The following is a 24,329-nucleotide window of genomic DNA, read 5'->3' as shown; positions in this document are numbered from 1 at the left end:
CCACCAAGGACGACCACAGGAATAAATAGCTTGGATCCCTTTGTTTTTTGTCCTATACTGCTTCTATAGAATATTTACCTTCAAGGATGTAAACACACTCGGTGTCTGGGGGGTATTTGTTGGGGTAGTTGGGAGAAGTGAAGATCCCTCCGTCTGCTTCTTTCACCCAAGTTCCACATTGACCTGCAGGCTTCACTCCAGAATTGTTCTTTGCTAAGTAACACAAAGCAAAAGAGGGGGGAAAAAAGAGAAGAGTCAGGGATTAAAGCGTGGAGGAGAAGCCAAATCTGTGCAGAGAAGACGAGGCGGTTGTGGTGATGGAGATTACCTGCTGTATCCTTCTTTGTTGCCCCAGACAACCCAAGTATGAGAAGACTTGCAACTACTGGAAGAACAGAAGGAGACACAAACACATCCTGGGTTGAAGACTGTGCCATGAAAATTATTATCTTTGTTGCATGGGCTTGATTTCAGCCGAGTCAGCGAGGGACACATTTCAGGTTCTTGATGTCATGCCCTGTACATCAGCATTGCGCTATAATGCTAAAACCCAACCTGAGTGCAACCTTATAACCTGCAGAATCTCAAAACAGCAAATAACACAGGAGATAAAGATGGTTACAAGCAATTGGGATCAAATATTCTGCTCTTTAAAGAACAAATGAAAACCGGCATGACTCTGAATAGAGAACTTTGTGCAAACACATACTTTGGTGTTTCAGCCATAAATCTTCACCACACCCCTTAAAAACAATGAATCTTGAAAAAAAGAACTAAAAAATGACATTCAAATTATTTTAAAATGCATTCAAAGACAGAGGCAAGTTGTTTCAAATCACTTTCCAAAAACAAAGGGATGACGAATTCAAAGAAAAACTAAGAACTCGCAGTGTGACCTTCAAGGATGAGTTTACAGGTTGCAGTGTTTCTAAATCACCTAGTGATCCTTTATTATTTTTACCCAAAGAAATCACTGATTAATCTGTTGCTCTGATATTTAAGAGCCTGATTCAAGCATCACTATACTTCTTCCTCGGTAGCGCATGAGCATACGCAATAAGAGGCTGTGACCATGTGTGCTTCAGCTGATGAATACGGATGACTTACCGTGATGGAAGCTGTGCCCATGTACCATGTCTGTTCCTTTCACAAACGGCTTCAGGCTCAACTAATTCCATTTAGATTTAGGAATACTGGAAAGGAGAAAAAAATAAATAAAGATTGAGATGAGTTTCTGGAAAATTCACAGCGGGGAGCCGCTCATACCATGAAAACCAATCGGTGGAAGAGGAAAAAAGAAAAGAGGCAGTGGGAATTTAAAAAAAAAAAAAAAATCCTTGCAGATGTGCCACAACAATTAATCACCAGTTTCATATAAAACCAGAAACAGTTCTAAACACTCGCCCGATTTCCATCCAAACGATTCCAATACCCGTTGGTGCTTTGGATGCACTGAAAGGATTAATAGTCCCGTCATCAGCCCTTCTCTAATCGCTCCACCTTTGCCTTCTTCTTTTGGGGAATGTCATGGGCAGCCTTGTTTCGTCCGCTTTGGTCCCTGTATCAGGAGAGGGGATCCTTCAGGAGCATGTAAAACCACGCCACACTCATCTCTGCAGCGGTTTGCTTTCCACTCTCTTTGCGCTGCGTAAAACAAAACAATCCCCCTGGAAAACAAGAAGAAGCCACAAGAGGAGAATTAAGTGAGATCTCCGAGCATCCTCTCCGCGTTGCCTTCTATCAAGTGGAGAGTCCCCCGCAGCCAGCAGGAGTTAATGTATGATCCCCCTCCTCCTTCTCCTCCTCCTCCTCCTCGTGCCGCGCATCCAGCTCTGCCACTGGCGTCCAATGCGCCACTGTCCTGACGCACGCATCGGAAACTTCTCCAGGACGCGACTTCATCCACTCGCCATTACGCACCGGCAAAGAACAAAGCAAAGTAGAGAAAGGAAGCGCTAATATGCACGTCGATGCGCGTGTATGCAACAATAAGCACGTCCTGCAGAATCCATCCCAGCACACGCATCCCCCGAGCAAAGGAAATGGAAAGGTAAGCAGAAATAGGCAATGAGATAGGGAAACGGAATAAACAAGCAGTAAAAAAACGCACAGGCGACACGTCAGAGTCAACAAGAGTGACTGCAGAATGAAATTGGCTGGAGAATTGCAGCAAAACCATCACATCATGCCTTTCATTGGGCGTTTGGTCATCAGGCACAACTTTGTTCCACGTTAAACTTGCTTTTACGTATTAAAAAGAACCTTGGCAATGTCCTACAGTAAAAGCTCCACCAGATTTGGCCCATGTATCCCCTTGTCTCCAATTTCTAAGAAGCAAACATGGAACACATGCATAGTAAGATTGAGAGTTACGACACTGTTATGCATAAACACCAATAACCATTAAATCATGCTTTCCAAGAGGCTTTTGGTGTTCCACAGGCAAAACTTCATGCTGTTGGTTAAATACAAAACGCTTTCACTCATTGAAGAACATTGAGGATGTTCCTTTAGTGATGGGGATATACCCAATAGCCTGCAGCCTAAGGTTATCGTGAATTTTGTCCTTGTTTCCAATTCCAAATAGGAAGCAAACATGGAAAACATGCATAGTAAGATTGAGAGTTACGACACTGTTATGCATAAACACCAATAGCCATTAAATCATGCTTTCCACAGGACGTTTGATGATCCACAGGCAAAACTTCTAGCTGTTGGTTAAATACATCTAAAACACTTTCACTCATTGAAGAACATTGAGGATGTTCCTTTAGTAATGGGGATATACCCAACAGCCTGCAGCCTTCAGCTTATCGTGAATTTTCTCCTTGTTTCCAATTCCAAATAGGAAGCAAACATGGAAAAAATGCTAAATAAAATATAGGCTGCGGAGTAACATCCGCATCACATCATGTTTTAAAAGGCTTTAGGTCATCCATTGTTCCTGGTTAATCACATAAACCTCTTTTACTCATTAACTTTCCACATGTTATTGTAGTGATAGAGATGTATGCCACAGTAAAGGCTCTATACCTGCCGTCTACTTCAAGGTTATCATTAATGGCATCTTCAGGTTTTATCTCCTCACCTCTCTTTGTTTCCAATTTCTACAGGAATTGAAGAAGTTAAAGTCGGCAAAGAGGCTTGTTTATTTTTTTCCCTTTTCTCTTGTCACTTTCTTTTTTCCCCTTACAGAGAAGTGACAGAGACCCATTAGTTTCTGAGGTGTGAGTGTCGGGATGCATCCAGGGAGTGTGTAGCTGCTGTCACACCTGATGACAAAGCTGATCAGAGGGTGCTCAGGGACAAGGCAGGGGCTCCCAAAATAGTCTTGGCACCCACAAGACAATATCCATCTTCAGATGCTCGCGCTGCAGAGGCAATCTTGGACTCGGTCCGTCTGCATGCGTAAGTAAATGTCGCAAGTTCGAGTCCACTGGACGCTTCCGAAACAGCTTGAAATAACCTGGTCCTGATAGCAGATGCTCGTGTAAACGCCTTTGTAGTGCAGTGACAGACTCGAGCACAATGACTGTCTGTTCTCTCTCGTCTGTGTCTCGCAGAGGGAACTCTGTGTGTTCAGTGCAGGAGCCCTCTGGAGATTTCAAAGATTTACTCAGAGACTTACTATCGTCCCTCACAACCTCCTCTTAATTACATCCTGTCCCACAGACTGGCCTGTTACTCAGGACTTGAGAAGTGTGTGGTTTCCTATCAGGTGATTCCAACAACTTTGAAGGTGCCACGCTGACTCTGGGAGTACATGTGGGAGTGGGAAATCTCAGAACTCTTTTCAACTACTAGGCTTCTGCTAATCTGTTGTACAGTGATTTAATGGACTTGGGATTTAGACCCCCTCCTCCCCATCCACATCCCAACAGAAGGACTGAAGCTTAGGCAGTCACTTTCTCGCCACTGTACACTCAGCTCCCATGAAGCCTGAAATACACAGCATTGGCTTTCTCCCCCCAAAATTTCACAAACACAACAAAGACATGGGCTGAAAAGAAATTCAAAATGTCAATTTCCCTGCCTAAGCAAAGCCTATTATAGATCTCATAGTCTGAGGGGGATGTCAATAGCATCCGAGCCAAAATGGGACGTAGTGCTCAGAGCTTGTTATCGATTAACAGTGGTGCTGCGTTGGTCTGACGACTTTATAAGCACAGCACCGCACATTTCTGATGGGTAAACTCGGCACGGCTGTATGGGAATTATTCAAATGAGTCTTATCTAGCCCACGGTATGCAACAGTAGCCCTGGTGAATTTAACAGCAGCCTCTAGTTGAGCTCTCTGGCATGTTCAAACTGTCTGACTGAATAGCAGTGAGGCGGTGGGAGCATGGCAGAGAAATAATTCATTCAACAGCAGCCTCCTGGTCTGCCATTTGCAATTAAGGAAGTCTATCGTTTGGCCGTAGATAACTATTGTGCCGCGTTGGCCTCACTTGAATTTGTAATTGTAATCAGTTTAGGGAAATGGGACATGCAGGCAGAGAACCATGCATTTTACATACATAACTACACACCACATACAGAGAGGAGGATATCTACTACTACTACTACTACTACTCCTGCCTGTGTATTCTCTGGCGGCTTTTCTCAAACACAGACGCTCTAGACTTTTACTTGCATGTACGAAGCAACGAGTAATTAATGATTGAATCTTGTTCATTTGGCTCAAACCCGATGGGTAAATTGGGCATTCACCTTCTACTTAGTGCCATTGTAATGACACTGCAAGCACTGTTCCTGTTTGTCAGTCTAACAGGGGACAGCGCTCTGGCGGATAAACACTTAGGCTAATGCCTCATGTCCACTGGGACTCAAATTAACCTTATTAGTGATGCATTGAGCATTTCATTGGCCTAAAAAATAAAAAATCAAACCATTTATTTGTCATTCATTGCGCCTTGTAGTTCATTAAGCGAGAGCCAGTTACCAGAATGTCTTTCTCTGACCACAGGCACATTTTGAGCTGCTCTTTATGCTACGTTAAGTGTCTGGGTCTCCGAGGCTGCATCCCCTATCTCCTGCAGCCAGCGAGAAAAAAATTCTGTCAAATGAGAGCCACATGTGGTATCATTTCTTCACCCAGGTGCCTCAGTTAGTTTGCAATGCAGCTTTTGTTTTTAAGCCCTGTGGTCTTAGAGAGAATATTCGACCATGCAAATGGGGGAAAACAGAAAAGTCAGATACACACGTCGATGAGGAAATTGACAGAAAAAATAATCACAGTAAAAGATCAAATATATTTGCCACTTGTGAAATAAGTATATACAGGAAAAATCCTGATATAGGGTAACTGCATAGAGGTGATCCATATTTTCCATCCAGATTACATCTGATAATACAAAATGCCATTAAATGATCAAATTATCGTACAGCATGGAAATGTTGGCATTATTGATCATACATTGAAGAGATAAATATCTCCAATATATCTTCAAAGACTAGTTTGAAATGTATTCTTGCTACTAGGGCCTAATACAAAATACAGCAAATACCTTATTATCACTAATCTTTCCTTTAAAAAGATTGACTATTCAAGTAATCAAACACCTTCTTCAGCTACACTTTGAATGTAAAAGTCAGAGCATAAACGTCAATAGAATATTTCAAAGGGCTTGAATGAAAAGCTATATGTTTCCGTTTCAAAGGCGTCAGTCACGATAGGTGACTGTTTGGTTATAAATGTCTGCAGTTTGAGAAAAGGCCTGAGCACCTCTGACATCTATAACTCACCCTGTGGTGTGTGTCGACTTCTCAGGAGCTAAAGAAAATCAACATTTTCATCAGCAAACTTTCTTTTGAGGAATCCAAAAGCACTCAATGCTGTTTCCACTTTGAACTGCTGCACATTCATCTCTCTCATGTCTCCTCAATGCTGCAACTCATCTGTCAATCACTGTGGCTTTATCCATCCAGCAATTAATCTCAGCCCAAGAGACGCAGCTGCACTGTCTATGAACCTAAATGTCTGCTGAATTGCGGCGCCTGGTCTGCACATTTCTGCTACAGTTATAGCATTGAGACAGAGATAGAGAGAGGTTATGTTAGAGGGCTATTTTTTTCCCCTTGCATTTTCCAGCTGCTCTTTTGTTTTCATGTTTCTCTCTGCAGGCCTGTCACTCGGCCTTCCTGTCCGTGCGATCCACTGCATCACAGGTGCCCTGGATATCAGCGAACAGAGCAATCTGTTCTGTACCTGCAGTCCCAAGCCTCTGGGTTAAACTGACTGTGTAATTCGTCATTTGACCTCATTAGCCACTTGGTGCGTGGGTAGGGGGGGATGCCCCGGACACCACGGAGTGACACTCTGTGGGCCATGACACCCTGAATGGGGGAGTTTGTCGCCAATGTCACAGTGCCACTAAAACCCAGTTTTGTTATAGAGCCGGGATTTATTTGGGGTGTCCAACAAAATATGGCTTCAATCAGATGCAGTAGGAAACAATGGTAAGAAGCTAATGCTGTATGCATTTTATTTGCATTCATTAGAAATATCTGTGTCTATAGTGAACGTCCGATACTTCACCAACAGTAACTGTAGGCGTGTCCGGTCTGTAAAGCTTTGGACTTCACCCGTGAGCTGTAACGGTTTGTGTGGAGCTTAAACAGGATTAATGGTCTTCATTTAAAGAGTTTTAAGTTGTGAGAAATTGATTTAAATGGGAGTTTGGCTGCTGTAATGTAAGCTGTTAACCAGGCTAACTAGATTATTATGTATATCTGAAGTGTTGGGTTACAGGTTATGTTTGGAAAATACCCGTTCAGGACCAGTGTACCCACCAGAGGGAAGCTGAGATGTTACTGCACCAGAATCTGGAGCCCCATCAATAATTCTTTATCCTGATCAATCTCTACTTGTAATATTGAAGCACAGAGTTTAGGAATATTAATGTTTCAGCATTTGAGTATGTTTTTCTAGGCCAAGTTCCCCCGTCGTTTGCATCTTGGCCATCTGGTAAGGATGCATGAGAGCAAAGGAATCTTTGACCTTACACAACGTCCACACAAGCAGTTTAGTGAAAGCAGCACGTTGAGAGGGGAAGAAAAAAATAGTGCCAGCCGTTACATGACCTGTGTCCTATTTACATATTGATTAACATTATCTGTTCAGACTAGACATGAAGCAGTTGACTTAGAAACCTTCACACTTCCTTTGTAGAAACACGATTAATGATTTAGTGTCGTGTTGTAGCCAAAAAGAGGATATTTAAATTCCTTCTACTAGATTGATTTATTTTAAATTAAGCATTTGATGATTAAATAATTAGAATAAAAATCATTTCGAGATGCATTGAATCATTAGCATTTACACTAACTGTTAGAGATAGTAGTAATTTCAGGAGCCAAATTTCAGGAGCTTTAAGTAAATAGTGTTCTTTCTTATATAAGAAAATAGGAGTTCCTGACAATCTGCTCTAAATTGTAGCTTTTAATGTGAATTTTCAAGCTGTATGCACATCTTGCACAAACCCCTTTTTTTTGTGCGTTATGATATAAATATTTAAAAAGACGCATCAGACTCTAGTTCAGATCCTATACCTCCACATGTATGTGGTGCCGTGGCTTAGCTGGTTAAAGCGGCAGTCTCGTAAACAGGAAATCCTGGGTTTGAATCCCAGTGGTCCCCATTGAGAGGCTCAACTGAAGTCTATAAATAATGAAAACCCTTAAGAACTGTAGGCGCTGTTTTCTGCGGCACAGGGGATTGAGAGATTTGTCCACCAATCAGAAGGTCAAGCTCCTCAAGTCTTAAGTACCCTTGGTCAAGACTCTAAACCCCAATGTCTAAAATTACAAAATCTTGGTGTCATTACATTAATAATATATTTTCCTTACATTCGCATCCCTTTTTTAAGTTGTAAAAATTATATTCCTCCTTGTCCTGTGCCCATAGATCCACTGCTGGCTACACCGCCAGGGAGGGAGGGTGATATCTGTTGAAATGTCAGGTGGGCTCTGTGTTGTGGGGGGGGATGGCCCTTTAAATTGCCACCGATGTTTGAAGACAGAGCCCGGCTGGGAAGAGCCTCTCAACCTGAAACATCCCCGCTGTGCCTCCACGTTGTCCGCTACCTCCATGTTTGAGCACGGTGCATTTCATTCAGTTGAACCGTAGTCTCTGATGTTGCTTTGGAAAATGTCACAGTGTTTGTCCACTTTGAGTAAATACGCTCCGATTAAATAGGAGATGTTGGTTTTTGAAGAATAAAAGTCGCATAAAAAAAAGATAATAGAGTGTGGCTAATTTCTAACATACACAGTACATTTTGTAATTTTTTACTGACTAGCACAACTTGATTTTCCAACCAAAGCTTTTCTCTAGAAAACTGCTGCAGTAGAAGCTCTATAATTTGAAAATGTCCAAAACCTACTTCAGGCCATCTATGTTTTTTTGTCGATGACACATTTGTCTTTCTGGGGCACAGGGTGGCAGCTATTGTTTATAATGGAAGAAGAAGAAGAAACATGAAAACAAAATCTCTTTGAAGGAGGTGATAAATAGACAGTGGCCAGCAAGTGGCTAAATGAGACTACTTCATTTTGTCAAGGACATTAAATGCTGTTTTGTCCAAACACACAAACATTATCCACTTTCTGGACACAGTTGTATTATCTGGTTAATTAAGCAGTTTGTGATGTTTGCAAATGTTTCCACGGAGCACAAAACTTCTTAAAATGCAGTTATTTTCAACTAAAAAGACAAAAGGACACATAGCATATGGATTCACAGTCCTGCCCAAATGCTGCAATATGGCGGATCAATAATTAATCTGAGTGGTGGGCTCCTGCCATATCGCCCTAATCTCATGCCACCAACACTTCCAGAGATCCTGTTCAAATCATTTCTCTGCGACCTCTCATTTGAATGAGCTTTTTCCCATTTCCCTGTCCTGTAGCACGGCGTTTGTTCAGTGTGAATAATGGCTGCGAACGTATTAAGGATGATTCATCTGATAAGTATAATGTCATAAACAGTAGACAGTGAATTGCTCATAATATCTTGTTTAAAGGTTTTCATGCAGAGGCTGATCTCGACAGCTGAAGACCATTAAATGAGAAAAACCATTGTACTGTATGTTGGTGAATAATAAAAAGGGTGGGAACTTGTGGAGACTGTATGTGCTCTGCTCAACATTCAGTCTGTAGCACATTTTTAACAGCTTGCACGATAAAAATGATACAAAAAAAGATTTATATTCTTGCTATAGATGGTTTATAGCACGTTCTAGTCAACAGTGTTCCACAACAGTGAGGCACAACATTATCTGTATTCTTTTTTATGTACTAGCTTCTTGCATTCTTGCCATTAGGCCTGCTGGTGTTATCTCATCACTGCAGCTCTAACACACACATAGTGGAGCACCAGGCAGCAGAGGAGGGGAGGAAAATACTGGAGGAGAGGAAAATAAACGAGATGATGTGGGGGAAGGGAAGAGAGGAGAGGAGAATGATTAATGATGACTGGAGAGAAGATGGCCAAGGTGGTTAGTGAAATTAACAGAGGCTTAGCCAGCAGCAGACCACAGGGAGCAGAAGGCGCTTCACAGACCCGCACCAACTCAGATCCAACTACTGTTTGTGTGAGTGAGTGAGTGAGTGAGTGAGTGAGTGATTGTGTGTGTCTGTTTGTGTGTGGAAACAGCATATGCATGTGTTTTTGTACAATCATAAACACAAATGCTGTTAGATGCAAATACGCACTGAAAAATAGACTTACTGTGTAATATATGGCAAAATGAGCAGCGACACAATCACACAAGACATATGCAGTTTACATTTTAAGCAGTTTCATATATTCTTTACAAATGTTTTGAGTCGTCTATTTGGCCCTTACATGCATTCATATAATTCTACATGAAATAGTTACCTTATTAAGACAAATCACTAGGCCAATTTCAGCCACTAGGGGTCACTCAACCGAAACTGACTTGGTCCGACAGACTCGCTGCCATTTCCGAATTGAGCTCAAGCAACAAACATTGACGACGTCTTTCTTTTCATCCTTGCAGTTTGTTACGGACCTATAAGAAATGGCTCGTGAGGCCCGGAACACATCAAATAAACGAATCAGAAACAACTGTTGCCACTAAATAATAACAAATGTTTATTGGTTGAAACAAACAAATATTTAGAAAGGCAACAAACCAAAAGGGTTGGAGGTTCCCGGCCAAAACAAACAAAAGAGAGGGGAACACTGAGCCAGCCATCGGCCGTCGAAGTCAGTGTTCACCCCCGAACTAAGTCTGCCTAAATAACCCACTACCTAAATGAAAGAAAAAGGTTATCCGAAAACAGGACTACCGGGAACCCCCCCCCCCGAACCAACTACCAACATAACAAAAGCTCAAAAGGACTTCTGGCATGGGGGAAACCGGGGCCTCGATCTCCTCACCCGTTCACCTGCATTGAAGAATAGAGAGAGAGAAAGAAATTCACAGCCTCCTTAAGTCAGCTCCAGCTGACGAGGTGATGAGTCTCACCTGAGGACTGGCTGCGTGGAGAGAGAGAGAAAGGTGGAGAGAGGCACAAACACACACACATTCTCACACAGAGCCCCACCTCCTGGCCACACGTAACACCCCCACCCAGAGCTTGTGAATAGCCGGGGGCAAACGTGAAGACCAGGGAGGAAGGAAAAAAAAAACAACACATTCACAAGACCTAACACCGTGACAACGTGTCGGCCAGGACGTTGTCCCGCCCCTTCACATGCCGAATGACCACGTTAAAGGACTGCAGGAAGAGCGCCCAGCGCATTAACCTCTGGTTAGTGTTCCGCATCTGATTCACAAAAACTAAAGGATTGTGGTCCGTATACACAACAGTTGGCGAACTCGCGGAACCCACATAAACTTCAAAGTGGCTCAGCGCCAGGACCAAGGCCAACGCCTCCTTCTCAATAGTAGAGTACACGTGCTGGTGTTTGTTGAACTTCTTGGAGAAGTAAGAGACGGGATGTTCAACCCCGTCCCCCCCCTCCTGAAGCAGAACAGCACCCGCACCCGCATCACTGGCATCAACAGACAGTTTAAATGGACGATCAAACACAGGGGCACACAGGACTGGGGCCGTAGTCAACAAAGCCTTAATACAGTCAAAAGCACACTGACAGCCCTCAGTCCAGCGAAAACACACCTTCGGGCTCAACAAGTCAGTGAGGGAAGCAGCTACCGCAGAAAAGTTCTTACAAAAACTACGGTAGTAGCCCGCCATCCCCAGAAACCGGCGCAATTCCCGCCGTGAACGAGGGACAGGGAAAGAAAGAATAGCCTCCACCTTGGAGTGCACCAGCCTGACTTGGCCCCGACCAACCACTTTGCCCAAATAGGTCACTGTCGCCTGGCCAAACTCGCACTTAACAAGGTTTAAAGTAAGATTGGCGTCACGCAAACGCCCAAACACAGAATACAGCTGCTGAATGTGCTCGTCCCAGGACCCAGAATACACAACAATGTCGTCCAAATATGCCTCACAACCAGAAAGACCAGACAACACAATATTCACCAGCCGCTGAAAAGTTGCTGGCGCATTACGCATGCCAAACGGCATCACAGTGTACTGAGGGAAAGCGTCTGGAGTCACAAAAGCAGAAATTTCTTTCGCCCGAGGAGTCAGTGGCACCTGCCAATATCCCTTTAACAGGTCAAGTTTGGTTACATACTTGGCACCGCCAACATTATCCACACAATCCTCAACTCGGGGAAGAGGATAACAATCAGGCCTAGTGACTCCATTCACTTTCCTAAAGTCTGTACAGAACCGGTCTGAACCATCAGATTTCATAGCCAGCAGACAGGGAGAACTCCAGGGACTACAGCTGGGTTCAGCAATACCGTGGCCCAACATGTAGTCCACCTGCTTCTGCAAGCGTGCACGTTTTTCTGGATTAACTCTGTAGGCATGTTGTTTAATCGGAAACGAATCTCCTACTTCAACATCATGTTGCAGCACCTGGGTCTGAGAGGGCACATCAGAGAACAGTGACATATGTGAACCAATCAAACGGACCACATCCTCACCCTGAGACGGAGGCAGATGCGAAACACAACCATCAAGATTAACCAGCAGTTCAGAGTTCTTCAAACGCCCATGAACAACAGCACTGGACAAGGCAACGACATCACCATCAAAATCCAACTCCTCAGACTCCGGCAAATCGGCACCGGACAGCGCCACAGCTGCCTCACCCTGATCAATCACTTCAGCACCGGACAGCGCCACAACAGATTTCAATACAACAGGGGAGGGTGAAACAGACCCTCGCTCCAGATAGGGCTTCAACATGTTGATATGACAAAGCCGACTTCGCCTCCTGCGGTCCGGGGTCGCGACCACATAGTCACGAGCGCCAACCTTCTCCCGGACAACATATGGCCCACTGTAACGTGCCTGTAACGATGACCCAGGAATGGGCAACAGCACCAACACTTTGTCCCCTGGTCTGAAGCTACGGCTCTGCGCATCTTTGTCGAACATACGCTTCATCTTGCCCTGGGCAACAACCATGCTCTGTTTAGCCAGCTCACAAGCACGATGAAGTTTTGAACGAAAATCACACACATAGTCCAGCAGATTCTGTGGTTCTGCACTACCAACCCATTTTTCATGTAGCAATTTAAGCGGACCGCGCACCGTATGGGCAAACACAAGCTCAGCAGGACTGAAACCCAGCGACTCCTGTACCACCTCACGCACAGCAAAGAGAAGCAGGTGGACACCCTCATCCCAATCCTTACCATACTCGAGGCAGTAAGTGCGCAGCATAGATTTTAGGGTCTGGTGAAACCGCTCAAGCGCACCCTGACTCTCTGGATGGTACGCGCTGGAATGACAATGAGAAATGTCAAGCTGCTTCACCACCTGTGCAAAAACCTTAGACATAAAATTAGACCCCTGGTCCGTCTGCACCACCCGTGGCAAACCAAACAAGGAAAAAAACTTAGTCAACGCTTTAATGACTGCAGGGGCGGTGATCCTCCGCAGAGGAATAGCCTCAGGAAAACGAGTGTTAACGCACATAATGGTCAGGAGAAACTGATGACCCGCCTTTGTACGGGGAAGAGGCCCTACACAGTCTACGATAACACGTTCGAAAGGCTCCCCTACAACAGGAATCGGATAGAGTGGAAACGGGGGAATGGTTTGATTGGGCTTACCAGAGAGTTGACAGACATGGCAGGTCCTACAGTGCTGACGCACATCGGCTTTAAGACCCGGCCAAAAAAAACAACGCAACACTCTATCATATGTCTTATTTACCCCAAGATGGCCAGCCAGAGGATTATCATGGGCCAGCTTCAAAACTTCTGGTCGAAACAGCTGTGGAACTACAACTTGCTTCACAACCCCCCAATCCTCTTGAAAACCCAAACGTGGTGGCAGCCACGCACGCATCAGCACCCCGTCCTTCAAGAAATACCTGGGAGACCCACCCCCATCATCATCATTCAAACCCACAGCCGCAAAAAGAGAAACCAGCGTGGGATCACGCTGCTGTTCGATAATAAGCTGTTCACGTGACATGGACAATTTAACATCTGAACTGTCCAATATAGAAAGGGGAGATGGCGGGGGAAAAGGAACCGGGCCTGGGGAGGGAAGAGAAACCGGGTCTGGGGAAGGAAGAGAAACCGGGTCTGGGGAAGGAAGGGCTGGTAACACTGACGAACCGTCCCCAGCCATAAAACTGTCACTCAATTCTACTTCCTCATCACCGGACTCAGGCTGCAGCTGACGTTGCTTTGCTGCCATGGCACGGGTAATGGCGCAGACAGAAAACACCCCTGGGAACTTTCTCACCAACTCATCTGAACACCCAGACCGGGGAACAGCTGTTACTTCAGGATTAAGCAGGACCTTCCCCCCGCTAAATCGTTCCCCAGGATGAAAGACACCCCCCCGACAGGAAACTCATCACTGACACCGACAATAACAGGCCCCGTAACCAACTCCGAGTCCAGGTGAATGGTGTGCAAAGGAATCCCCACAAACTGCATCCCAAACCCACGGACTAACGCAGCCGAGTCGGTTGAAGATTTCTCAGACAGAGGCAACACTCCACTCAAAATGACCGACTGAGAGGCTGCACTGTCCCTCAGAATAACGACAGGGACTTTCGGGCCTCCCGCAGTCAGCGAGACCGCCCCCTTCATGACGAAAGGCAAAAACACACCATCAAGCTCCGGAGACTGCCCAGGATGAGAGCGTGACAGAGATGAACTGGGAGCACTAGGAGACTGACTCAATGAGCTTTCGGTTTTTAACAAATTAACAGCTTTAGGAGGCTTGTCCCTTTTGTTCAAAGCAAAACAGTAATTAACTGTATGGCCACGCTTCTTGCAAAAGGAACAAACCCTGTCACTCTCCTTACCCCCTCCACTCTCCCTACCCCCCTGCGTCACAGGGGGCCTGGGCGCAGAGAAGCTGCGACCCAGGGAGGACTGTGGCTTATCATAACTGTCCCTATGAGTCAAAACATATTCATCAGCAAGTACCGCAGCCCTAGAAATTTCTAGCACGTTACGGTCATTAATGTGTGTCACAATTCGTTCAGGCAAACAATTTTTAAAGTCTTCCAGCAACATCAACTCACGCAAGCCAGCGAAATCAGAAACCTTCATAGAGCGACACCAACGATCAAATAACACTCCCTTCTCATGACCAAACTCCACGTATGTCTTCTCATACGACTTCTTGAGACGACGGTACCTCTGGCGATATGCCTCGGGCACTAACTCGTAGGCCCTCAGCACCGCCTCTTTGACATGATCATAATTCAGGCTCATACCAGACTCCAAAGACGCGTAGGCATCCTGGGCCTTTCCCGTGAACACACATTGTAAAAGCAACGGCCAAAACTGCCTAGGCCACTCCAGGGTCTCAGCTACACGTTCAAACAGGGTGAAATATTTGTCAACATCTTTATCATTAAAAGACGGAACGAAACGGATGCATCTACCTATATCAAAACCACTGGCGGCAGGAGGGGGAGGAGAAGGAGGTGCATGCTGTAACTCCAGCTCCTTCAGATGCACCTGCCTCTTTGTCTCTTCCTCCAGCTTCCGCACCTCCAGTTCACCCAACAGCTCCTTCTCCCTCAGATCCAGACGGCGCAACTCAATCTGCAGCTCCAATCCCCTGAGACGAGCCGCTTCATCCACATCTGACCGTGACTCCACCCCCTTCATGACCGCTTCACTCAAAAGACCCTCTTTATACAACACAGACAGCAGCTCAGTTTTTATAGCCTGCTTCTTCATCTGCTTAGTCACCGTAACTTTAAGAAAACTGGCCAGAGAAATTAACTGCTCTTTAGTGCAAGAACAGAACTGCTCCATCGTCGGATGAGCAACAAACTCCTCAGCACTAAACGCCATGACGAGACTGGCCACACTGATCAGACCAGGGCGAGAGGAAAAAAAACAAAAAAAACAGACCGCTCACCAACCTACTCCCTCAAAAATACCACCCAAGAGGGCAAAACACAGCAGCACCAAAAAGAAAACCATGGTGCACAAACGTGCCGGCCGAAAAAACACTGGCAACCACACTATGAAGTCCAAGCCAACAAACTCTGTCAGTGACGACCAAGTCACACCACAAAATCAACTAGACACGGCCTATCACAATAGACACGGCACTCACAGTTGGAATCAACAGAAACACTGAAGACCCAACATGTGATCTCGGACGAGCCCCCAAATATGTTACGGACCTATAAGAAATGGCTCGTGAGGCCCGGAACACATCAAATAAACGAATCAGAAACAACTGTTGCCACTAAATAATAACAAATGTTTATTGGTTGAAACAAACAAATATTTAGAAAGGCAACAAACCAAAAGGGTTGGAGGTTCCCGGCCAAAACAAACAAAAGAGAGGGGAACACTGAGCCAGCCATCGGCCGTCGAAGTCAGTGTTCACCCCCGAACTAAGTCTGCCTAAATAACCCACTACCTAAATGAAAGAAAAAGGTTATCCGAAAACAGGACTACCGGGAACCCCCCCCCGAACCAACTACCAACATAACAAAAGCTCAAAAGGACTTCTGGCATGGGGGAAACCGGGGCCTCGATCTCCTCACCCGTTCACCTGCATGGAAGAATAGAGAGAGAGAAAGAAATTCACAGCCTCCTTAAGTCAGCTCCAGCTGACGAGGTGATGAGTCTCACCTGAGGACTGGCTGCGTGGAGAGAGAGAGAAAGGTGGAGAGAGGCACAAACACACACACATTCTCACACAGAGCCCCACCTCCTGGCCACACGTAACACAGTTCTTTAGCAAAAAGTAATTGCTCTTCAATATCTATCAGCTCCAACTCCAACCAGTGTTCTGAAGTAAACAAAGGAGTTGCCCTTTAGGTGCAAATCATTTTCCCAGCTGAGGTGTTATTCACGTTATGCAGAAAATGGCAAAGAATGATCGCGATCCATTACGAGTGACCAATATAAATAGTGGTAGAACAAAAAAAACTTGCTTACAGTGTGTTTTTCCTTCATCATATATCGTTTGCTCTAGAAGTTATAGCAGAGATGGACAAAGCCACGGAAAAAGTAAAGAGGATATGATGCAATTAAAGGGTGACCAATATGACCTTGAATAAAACTGTGGCTTTCCCTAAGTCTGAACATTATTGATTATTGTTATTTTCAAACAGTGCATTTTTAGCTTATACTATAGAGCAGACATAAAGACAGATTCTTCCATTCCTTACACCAACTATCTGGTATTTTCAGCATTGGAAAAAAATCCATTTATCACCATCATCCTACAAATCCCCCAATTTAGTTCCTCATGTGAATATTTGATGAGCCTAATGCACAAACCGCACTTCTGTTGCTGAGGTGTCATTACAACCGAGCTTCAAATCAATTGAAATAATCAACAAATTGGAACGGACACACAGTCAATGAGGACAGAAATCCCTTTTAGCGGCCCTCAGGAAAATCAATGTTTTTAATTGTGCTGTGGGACAAACAATTCAGCTGTTTACGTAAATCTCTCCGGCGCTCGGTGAGAGCTCATCGTAAATGCAGCTGAGCAGCGTCCGGACTGGAGGAGGACGCTGTTGCCTCAGTGACAGACACAAGAGATTAGCTCACAGATAGGAGACATTGAGTTGGTCAGAGGTTGTGCTGAAATGAACGATAATGAACATCTGCTTAGTTCGGTGCAATTCAAAACATCTCATTATACAAATGTCTTTCTTTCCTTTATTACTATACTGATGATCCCACGATTGGAGAAGAAGTATAGTAATGTTCACACATAAAGAAATGGGTTGTGTGAGTTGTTTACCATTTGTTAATTACTGTTTGGGCTCACTGCTGCTGTTTCTATGTGGACAGCCAAGGACCCAGGAGACAACAGAGGAGGTCTTGGTGGTCCCTGCGGTGACGCCTGTCTGTAATGAATTGGTGTCACTTCAGACTGAATGTTTCCGATGGCTGAATACTGATAGACAGGTCAGGCCAGTGGAGATTAATTGGAAGCATTGAGTCATACGTTTCTAATATTGTGTTTAGGCAAAGACAAACAACCTGTTGACTTCTTCATTCATTAATTTCAGTGCGGTACAAGCCCATACTCTTGGTCCCACTACTTTTCTTATTTTATTAGATATTGTCAATGTTTGACTTTTTTGGCCCTGAACTGAATCAAGCTAATGGGGGAGTTCATGTTTCCAGACTTTGTGCTGCTCCCAATAATCTCTATAAATACAAAATAGGGGAGTTTACGATGTTATTCTGGAGTTACGGTGTAGGTATTTTGGGCATACATTTAATTTTCAGACATTTTAATTGCAGAGAGCTTGCTTGGGGTGAGTAAACACAGCAAGAAGCCTGCTGTCTTCTGTCTCAATTAATTTGACTACAACGCCGGAAAGTTGGTTTGTTGACGTCACCATTGACGTTATTTGACCTGAGTTCCTTGTGGCGGTGTTGCGTTTGATTATTTTGTGTATATAGTCGCTGCAATAGGTAAAATCTTCCGAACAACATAAACCTGTCTCAGTAACATTTCAAGGAGAGGGTAAAAGTGCAGACTTTCCACATAATACAGTCCTCGGGATGACATGATGACAAATTTAGGGTGGTGCTGTCATAAGTCTATTACACGGGAGAAAATGAAAAAGGAGAGACGAAAAGCAAGACTTGGCTGTCCGTGTATCGTGATTGATTTTAAGATTTTTTTATGGATTGAGCAAGTTTAACGACATTTTCTTATTTTCCACTCGTCAGACTTTCCACCTTTTTCCACCTCTCTCCATGCACATGCAGGTTAATGTGCAGACCAAAGGCGACCAGACCTTATGCGGCTACAGAAGGAGCCCGGGTCTGTTTCCGGCTCAAATATGTTTATTCAGTTCTGGAGACTCTTTGGCTGTAATCAGCTTGCATAAATCTCTTTGATGATAGCCTCTGCAACATCTGCTGGAGCAATAAAAAAAAAAAAAATTCCAGGCAGGCAATAAAAAGTCAATTTCAAGTAATGTGAGTTGTTCTGGAAGGTTTGTCCCCAAAGAAGTTGCCATGGTGTGACTATCACCCTGAAAGCATGATGAGGTTACCTATAGTCGTTGGAGCTGCAGTGCTGAGCAAGCTTTGTCCTTCGCTGCGTATACGTCTTTCCCTCTCCTCCATCACTTCCTCCTCCTTTCACGGGTTTCTACCTTTACCTGCAAAATCAGAGTTGAAAGGTGCAGCCGTGCGTCAGAGGTAACTTTGTGTCCGTGGACGGGTGTGCGCATTCTCACTATTTACTCTTTGAAAAAGCAAAACACCTTTTGTCAGATGATAATTAAATATATAGTAATTTCCGAAAGTAAAGTGTTTCCAGGGAATATTTTAACACGTCTGAGGAAAAATCTAATTTCTCTCTGTCATGCCTTTTGCGTTTGCTGCTGAGCATGTTACACTGAACTTAATCATTTCATAGCATCGTGCTCTCATGACTCAATCACATACATGCAAAGCACACTGTGTACACAACTCCCCATTTTGCAACCACAAGCTCACACGTTACATTTGAAGGCAGTTTATAAACCAGCAGTCAGCATTCATTTGGCCCAGGTAAGGTGAATTCATCCTGGAGCTCTGAACAAACTCCTGAAGGAAGGCGTACAAGTGAGCAAACACACAACAAACAGTATAATGACAATGACAACTTCAAAGTTAATGCAGGTGTTTCGGCTCTTTTGGTCGAGGCTAGCTGCTTCCCCCCCGCTTGAAAGTGAACTTGAAATTACAATCCCGTACACTACTTTGTTGGTGAAAAAAGTGCATGACTATGTATTATTTTACCGAAGGTTTCTAAATACTTGCTGAATCCGCTTTAATTTCTATTTCTAAATATGTGTGATGTGCATGTGAACGATTTAAAGTGTTTGAAGCCAAGTAACAAAGCTATAGTAGAACATGCTGATCACGCTTTTCTGTTTGCTTTTCTGTGAACACAGTTTAACTCCAAGCAGGACAAGTTCAACGTGTCACACATTTTCACACTGAGCAGTGATCTATGAAATCTCACCCCACCTGCCTCAGTGTGTCCTCTGCCTCTCAGCGCAGAACAAAACAGCAATTAAAGCAACATCGTGTTCTCTGTCAACCACATGAGAAGAACCACAGGGGGCATTCGCATTCGGAGCATTTATAATGAATATGACTTTGGCAATTGGGTCATCGCTGGAGACTGTGCAAACAACTGTGCTTCTCAGTCTTGGAGCTTTACTCACGTCTAATTAAGTCCAAACAGTTTGGCTGTCAAACTGCTACATATGCCAGAGTTAAGAGAGCGCTCTCCGCACTGTTAAAGCACGCGGCCGTCACAGATGGGCTCTGTTGTGATGGAAGGGGAGCGCGAGTAAAGCGGAAAATAAAAAGTCAGCTTTGGCGTTTTTTCGGTAAACACAGAGAGGGTGTGCATTTAGATAGTTTGTTACGCCTGAAGAAATCATGCGGTCCTCTTGTCATGTGTCGGGCGGAGTTAATTGTGCAAGAGTGCTGTGGGTGGGTGTCTGTGACTGGGTAATTTACCCATTTTGTGGGTGTGAAAGCCACTCGCCGAGCAGGGTGAGGATTCACAATGCTGTAATCTCCCCCACTGCTCTGGACTTTTATTTTCGCCGTGTAGCTGCAGAAGCCCTGCTGAGGGCTGAGGGACAATTAGGATGCCTTGCTACGAATTGCAGCCCGAGGTCTCTCACAGGGAGCTGCCTGTGTATCTCCGTGCCAGACCCCCACCAAAAAAATAAGCTGGTTCCATCATTAACTAACCTGGCGTTTAAATTTTACAACATGTTTTTCTGCTGTGTGAATTACGAATTTGCTTTTTATTTCACGAACGCTGTGTGGATCACATGCTGAGGGAGGCTCCTGAATGTGCAGCATGTTTTTTTGCTGGAACATATCTTTTTTAAATTTCATCTGGGCATTCATCAAAGGGCGGAGCTGCAGACAGTGATGTTTCCGTCTGCCCGGCCTCAAACGGGATAGTTTGTTTCCGTGTGTGTTTAATGTTTCCACCACAGCAAGCTCCCCTGGTGCCTGTGGACACTGCTGAGAGAGAAAGTGTGCATTTTCTTACTGAGCTGTTTGAGAGACAAAAAAATAATCTTATTTGGTGATGTCCAGAAGCAGTGTGGGGTCATGGAGGGGTTTCTTCACCCCCATTTATTGTGTCATATTTAAGTCGCTTGGTTCCCCTGGGTAGTGGCTCTTAACTGGGAGAGTTTTGGCGACAAAACAAAAGGCAAAAGGCAAATCGGGTTCATTGGAGTGACCAATTTTTTCAGCCAATTCGCTAAGTGGCTGGCCGTGTGTTCCTCTTTTGTCATTCATCATTTGCCCTGGAAGTAATTGAAGAGACTAATTAATAATTAATTAATTTTATAACACAGGTCTATCTTCAAATCTTCTGTTTGGATACCACCCGCTGACATATGTAAATAACGTGACACAATCTTGACTATTTCATCAATTAATTAATTGTGTTCATTTCATTTATAGGCTTGTGTTGTATTTTTCTGCTGTCTCTGCATATGTGCGATGCAAACCTACGCACCACTATCTCAAATTTCCACCATGCTGATTTGCTAAAGGGTTTCCACAGACTGATTCAAACTCAGTGTTGTGTGTTTTACTTACTTGTGTGTGTGTGCGCGCGTGGGTGGGATACCGAAAGAATGTGTGTGTGTGTGTGTGTGCAAGTTTATTTGAGCCCATTCCTGTGCATGACAGTCTCAAGGCCACATCATTAGAGTAAGGGGGCTGTAATTAGTGAGTCCATGCATATTAAACAGCACCCTGCATCTCCAGACCCCACCAGCCTAAAAAAAAAAAGCCAAAACCAGCACTCTGCTGTCACTTGCAGCCAGTATGAGCCGCTGTTCATGTCCAGAAGGTTTCACAGAACGCCAAGCGTGATTAGCCACCCCGAGTCAGTCGTCAGGGATTCTTCCTTTTGCCCTCCACCCTTTATGTGTGATGTGGAATATCTGATTACACACAGATTAAAAGAGAAGGGAACAGAGGCCATTGATAGCAACGTCGAGGGCTATCTGAAGAAAAGCGGAGATATGGCGGCTCAGACAGGAATCAGAAGGCGGCTGTCGAGTTGCGATGGAGGTACATCCATCTGTTTTTCCGTCTGCAGCTTCACTAAACAAAACAGGGACAAAGAGGCCCCACTTTTGATTTGCTGTCTCTCAAATGACAAAGTGACTCGTGGCTCACCATTTAAAAAGGTGCTCGACTATAGGAGAGAAAGGAAAGGATTAAAGAAATGCTTTGTGCGATAGTTGTGTACATGCCGGAGACAAATTAAAGGTGACACCGAGCTGCAGAGCGGCTGCTCCTTCCACATTTCCTCTCCATATTTATTACCCCTGCAGACCTCTGTGTTGAGTGAAGCAGCCGCACAATCAAACTCAAATTATTAGGGCCAAAGGACCCAGAGTGGGGGCAGTTGTAAATTACATGTACCAGGGTACTTATAACACACATGTACACACACACACACATACACGCACACGGTCTTATCTCATACATTTTAACTGACACATTAAACTGCGTTGGGGTTGTCGAGGACTTTACATAGATTTTAAGAGCAGTAATTGCTTTTCTCTGCTTCCATTTGCACTCCATGTTTACTCTAGTGTCAGGATGTGTAGTTTCCTGCATCAGTTATGACATAAATAATTGGACTTTTTCACAGAAGTCACGTTAGCAAATGCATCTGGCTTTGTTGACTCCCATCCTTGTGATAATTGCGTATTCAAGCATCATAAACACACACATTACAACAAGACACTAAGTGACTCTTTAAGTTTGCTATTACTCTTGATAGATTTGTGACCAAACGACCAACTTAAATAAAGTGATTCACATTCACTGTGAGGTGTTACTGCAGCTCAGCTGGGCTTCATTTTCATATGGTGGCTACCTGGAGAAGAAAAAGAATGTTACACAAGCAACAAGCACTAGTTGGAATTACACAGAATATCAGATATTATAGATATATGAGTAAAACAAGACGTCTGGATTTGTATTTTTAGGAGTAGTAGATTTAATTTCCTGTTCATCTTTTAAGAGCAATGCTCGCAAAAAAACATCTTGCTTATAAAAGGTGCTGTTTTTACTACATTAGTTGAGATAATCATCTGGGCAATCAATGAGTTACCTTAACTGTGTTTCTGGTGTGAGGTAAGCTACCATTTTTACAAATAATAAGCTTATAGTTCATACAGGGTTTGTTCAAATTAATTAAAACCCAACGCAGTAGTCGTTTACTTCTTAACAACTTGTCGACTTATCGTAACATTGATCATTTACTTCTAGCCGCGGGCTAACAGGGCATGTGCCAAATTTCTTTCGTCCTGAGGATGGGTTTCTTCTTGTAGACACTGAACTGTTTGCTTGTATCACTCACACATGTTTTTTTATGCGTTTGGATTTTGAGAATAGTTAAATGCCAGATTTCCCGAGAAGTGCGCCCACAAACTGAACAGATTACAGATCAATGGTGCTTTGAATTTCCCCTGACAGTGCAACAATGTTTGTCTTTTTCTCAGTAAGCCATTTGGCTCTTTCAGACAAACAACACTCTCCATGGCTCCCTTGGTAACTAGGTTACAGAGCAAACCACCTCTGAGCAGTGGAGTATTGAACATCTGAAATCATTATGATGGCTGAGTCACGGCTGATGCTGGACCTGTCCGCTAAACACAAGACACAAATATCTGTGTCTGGTTACATCTTCTTCCTGTCAGCCCTCTTTCAACTACTTACTCAGCGGGCGGCTGTGGCTGAGGGGTAGAGTGGTCGTCCTCTGACCTGAAGGTCGGTGGTTCGATCCCCAGTCTGAACCATCTGCATGCCGAAGTGTCCTTGGGCAAGATGCTGAACCCTCAATATCCCCCCATAGAATAACGAAGTGCTGCAAGTAGATACACTGTATGAATGTGTGTGTGAATGGGTGAATGTGAAACTGTACTGTAAAGCGCTTTGAGTGGTCTTCATCAGACTAGAAAAGCGCTATATAAATACAAATCCATTTACCATTTACTTCCTCCTCAACGCGCACACGCACACAATCAGCAGCGAATGCAGATGTACAGCTTCTCCTGGTGAGTCACCTTGTACCCTGAAGTTAGAGCTTATTACGAACCAAACTCTCCAGAGAATATCAGACTGCAAACAAAGAAAAAGAGAAAACAATGTGGAAGCACTATAATTTAATGTCTAATGAGAAATCAATGGGGTAAATAGGTTGCACAGATGGCCAGAAGAGATGGGTTTTGCCGATACTTGCACGACAATCCCAGTCCCCTCCCGCATCGTACGACACCACATTATAACTATAGAATCTACCTACTCAATCAATCCTTTAACCACAGCCACCTCGTTGGTGAAACAGCCGTTAAATTAGAGACAGCCAAGGTGGTGGCTGGCTGTAGTGGGCCGGACACGTTCCTATTCCTCTGCGAGTTTCAAGATGAATGGCTATTTTCATTATTACCTGCAGAGCTGTTGTAGCTCTAAATGATGAATAGCTCTCCAGACTTTATGCTGTTCATTCAAATGTTCCTGTAATTGACTAACTAATAGAAGTCATCAGTCAATACGCTCACAGCATCAAGCCACTCGCTCTAAACCACACTTTACAACCCCCCTTACTTCCCCACTAATCCTTTGTCTCAGGGCACATGCGGTCTCTGGTTGCTAAAAATACTGAAAGCACAGAAGCCTGAGATAAGGTGCACATCAATTCTGGAATTATGACGATTGTTTTTTTTTTCCGATTGCTAAAAATGACCG

General features: G+C 44.2%; 1 protein-coding gene across 2 annotated transcripts in view; it reads right to left on the bottom strand.

The window, feature by feature from the left end:
• Nucleotides 1-1,135, bottom strand: part of neto1l (neuropilin (NRP) and tolloid (TLL)-like 1, like) — a 63,183-nt gene extending 62,048 nt beyond the window's left edge. For both annotated transcript variants that reach the window (XM_061094129.1, XM_061094130.1), the window contains exons 1-3: nucleotides 1,108-1,135; nucleotides 329-385; nucleotides 79-213 (exon numbers count right to left, since the gene is read on the bottom strand). In XM_061094129.1, the coding sequence (XP_060950112.1) occupies nucleotides 79-213; nucleotides 329-385; nucleotides 1,108-1,135 (220 nt within the window). The remainder of the gene's footprint in view (nucleotides 1-78; nucleotides 214-328; nucleotides 386-1,107) is intronic.
• Between the last annotated feature and the right edge of the window lie 23,194 nt (nucleotides 1,136-24,329).

This window comes from Limanda limanda, chromosome 20 (assembly GCF_963576545.1).
Source record: "Limanda limanda chromosome 20, fLimLim1.1, whole genome shotgun sequence".
NCBI lineage: Eukaryota > Metazoa > Chordata > Actinopteri > Pleuronectiformes > Pleuronectidae > Limanda > Limanda limanda.
This window is presented reverse-complemented; position numbering and strand designations above follow the sequence as displayed.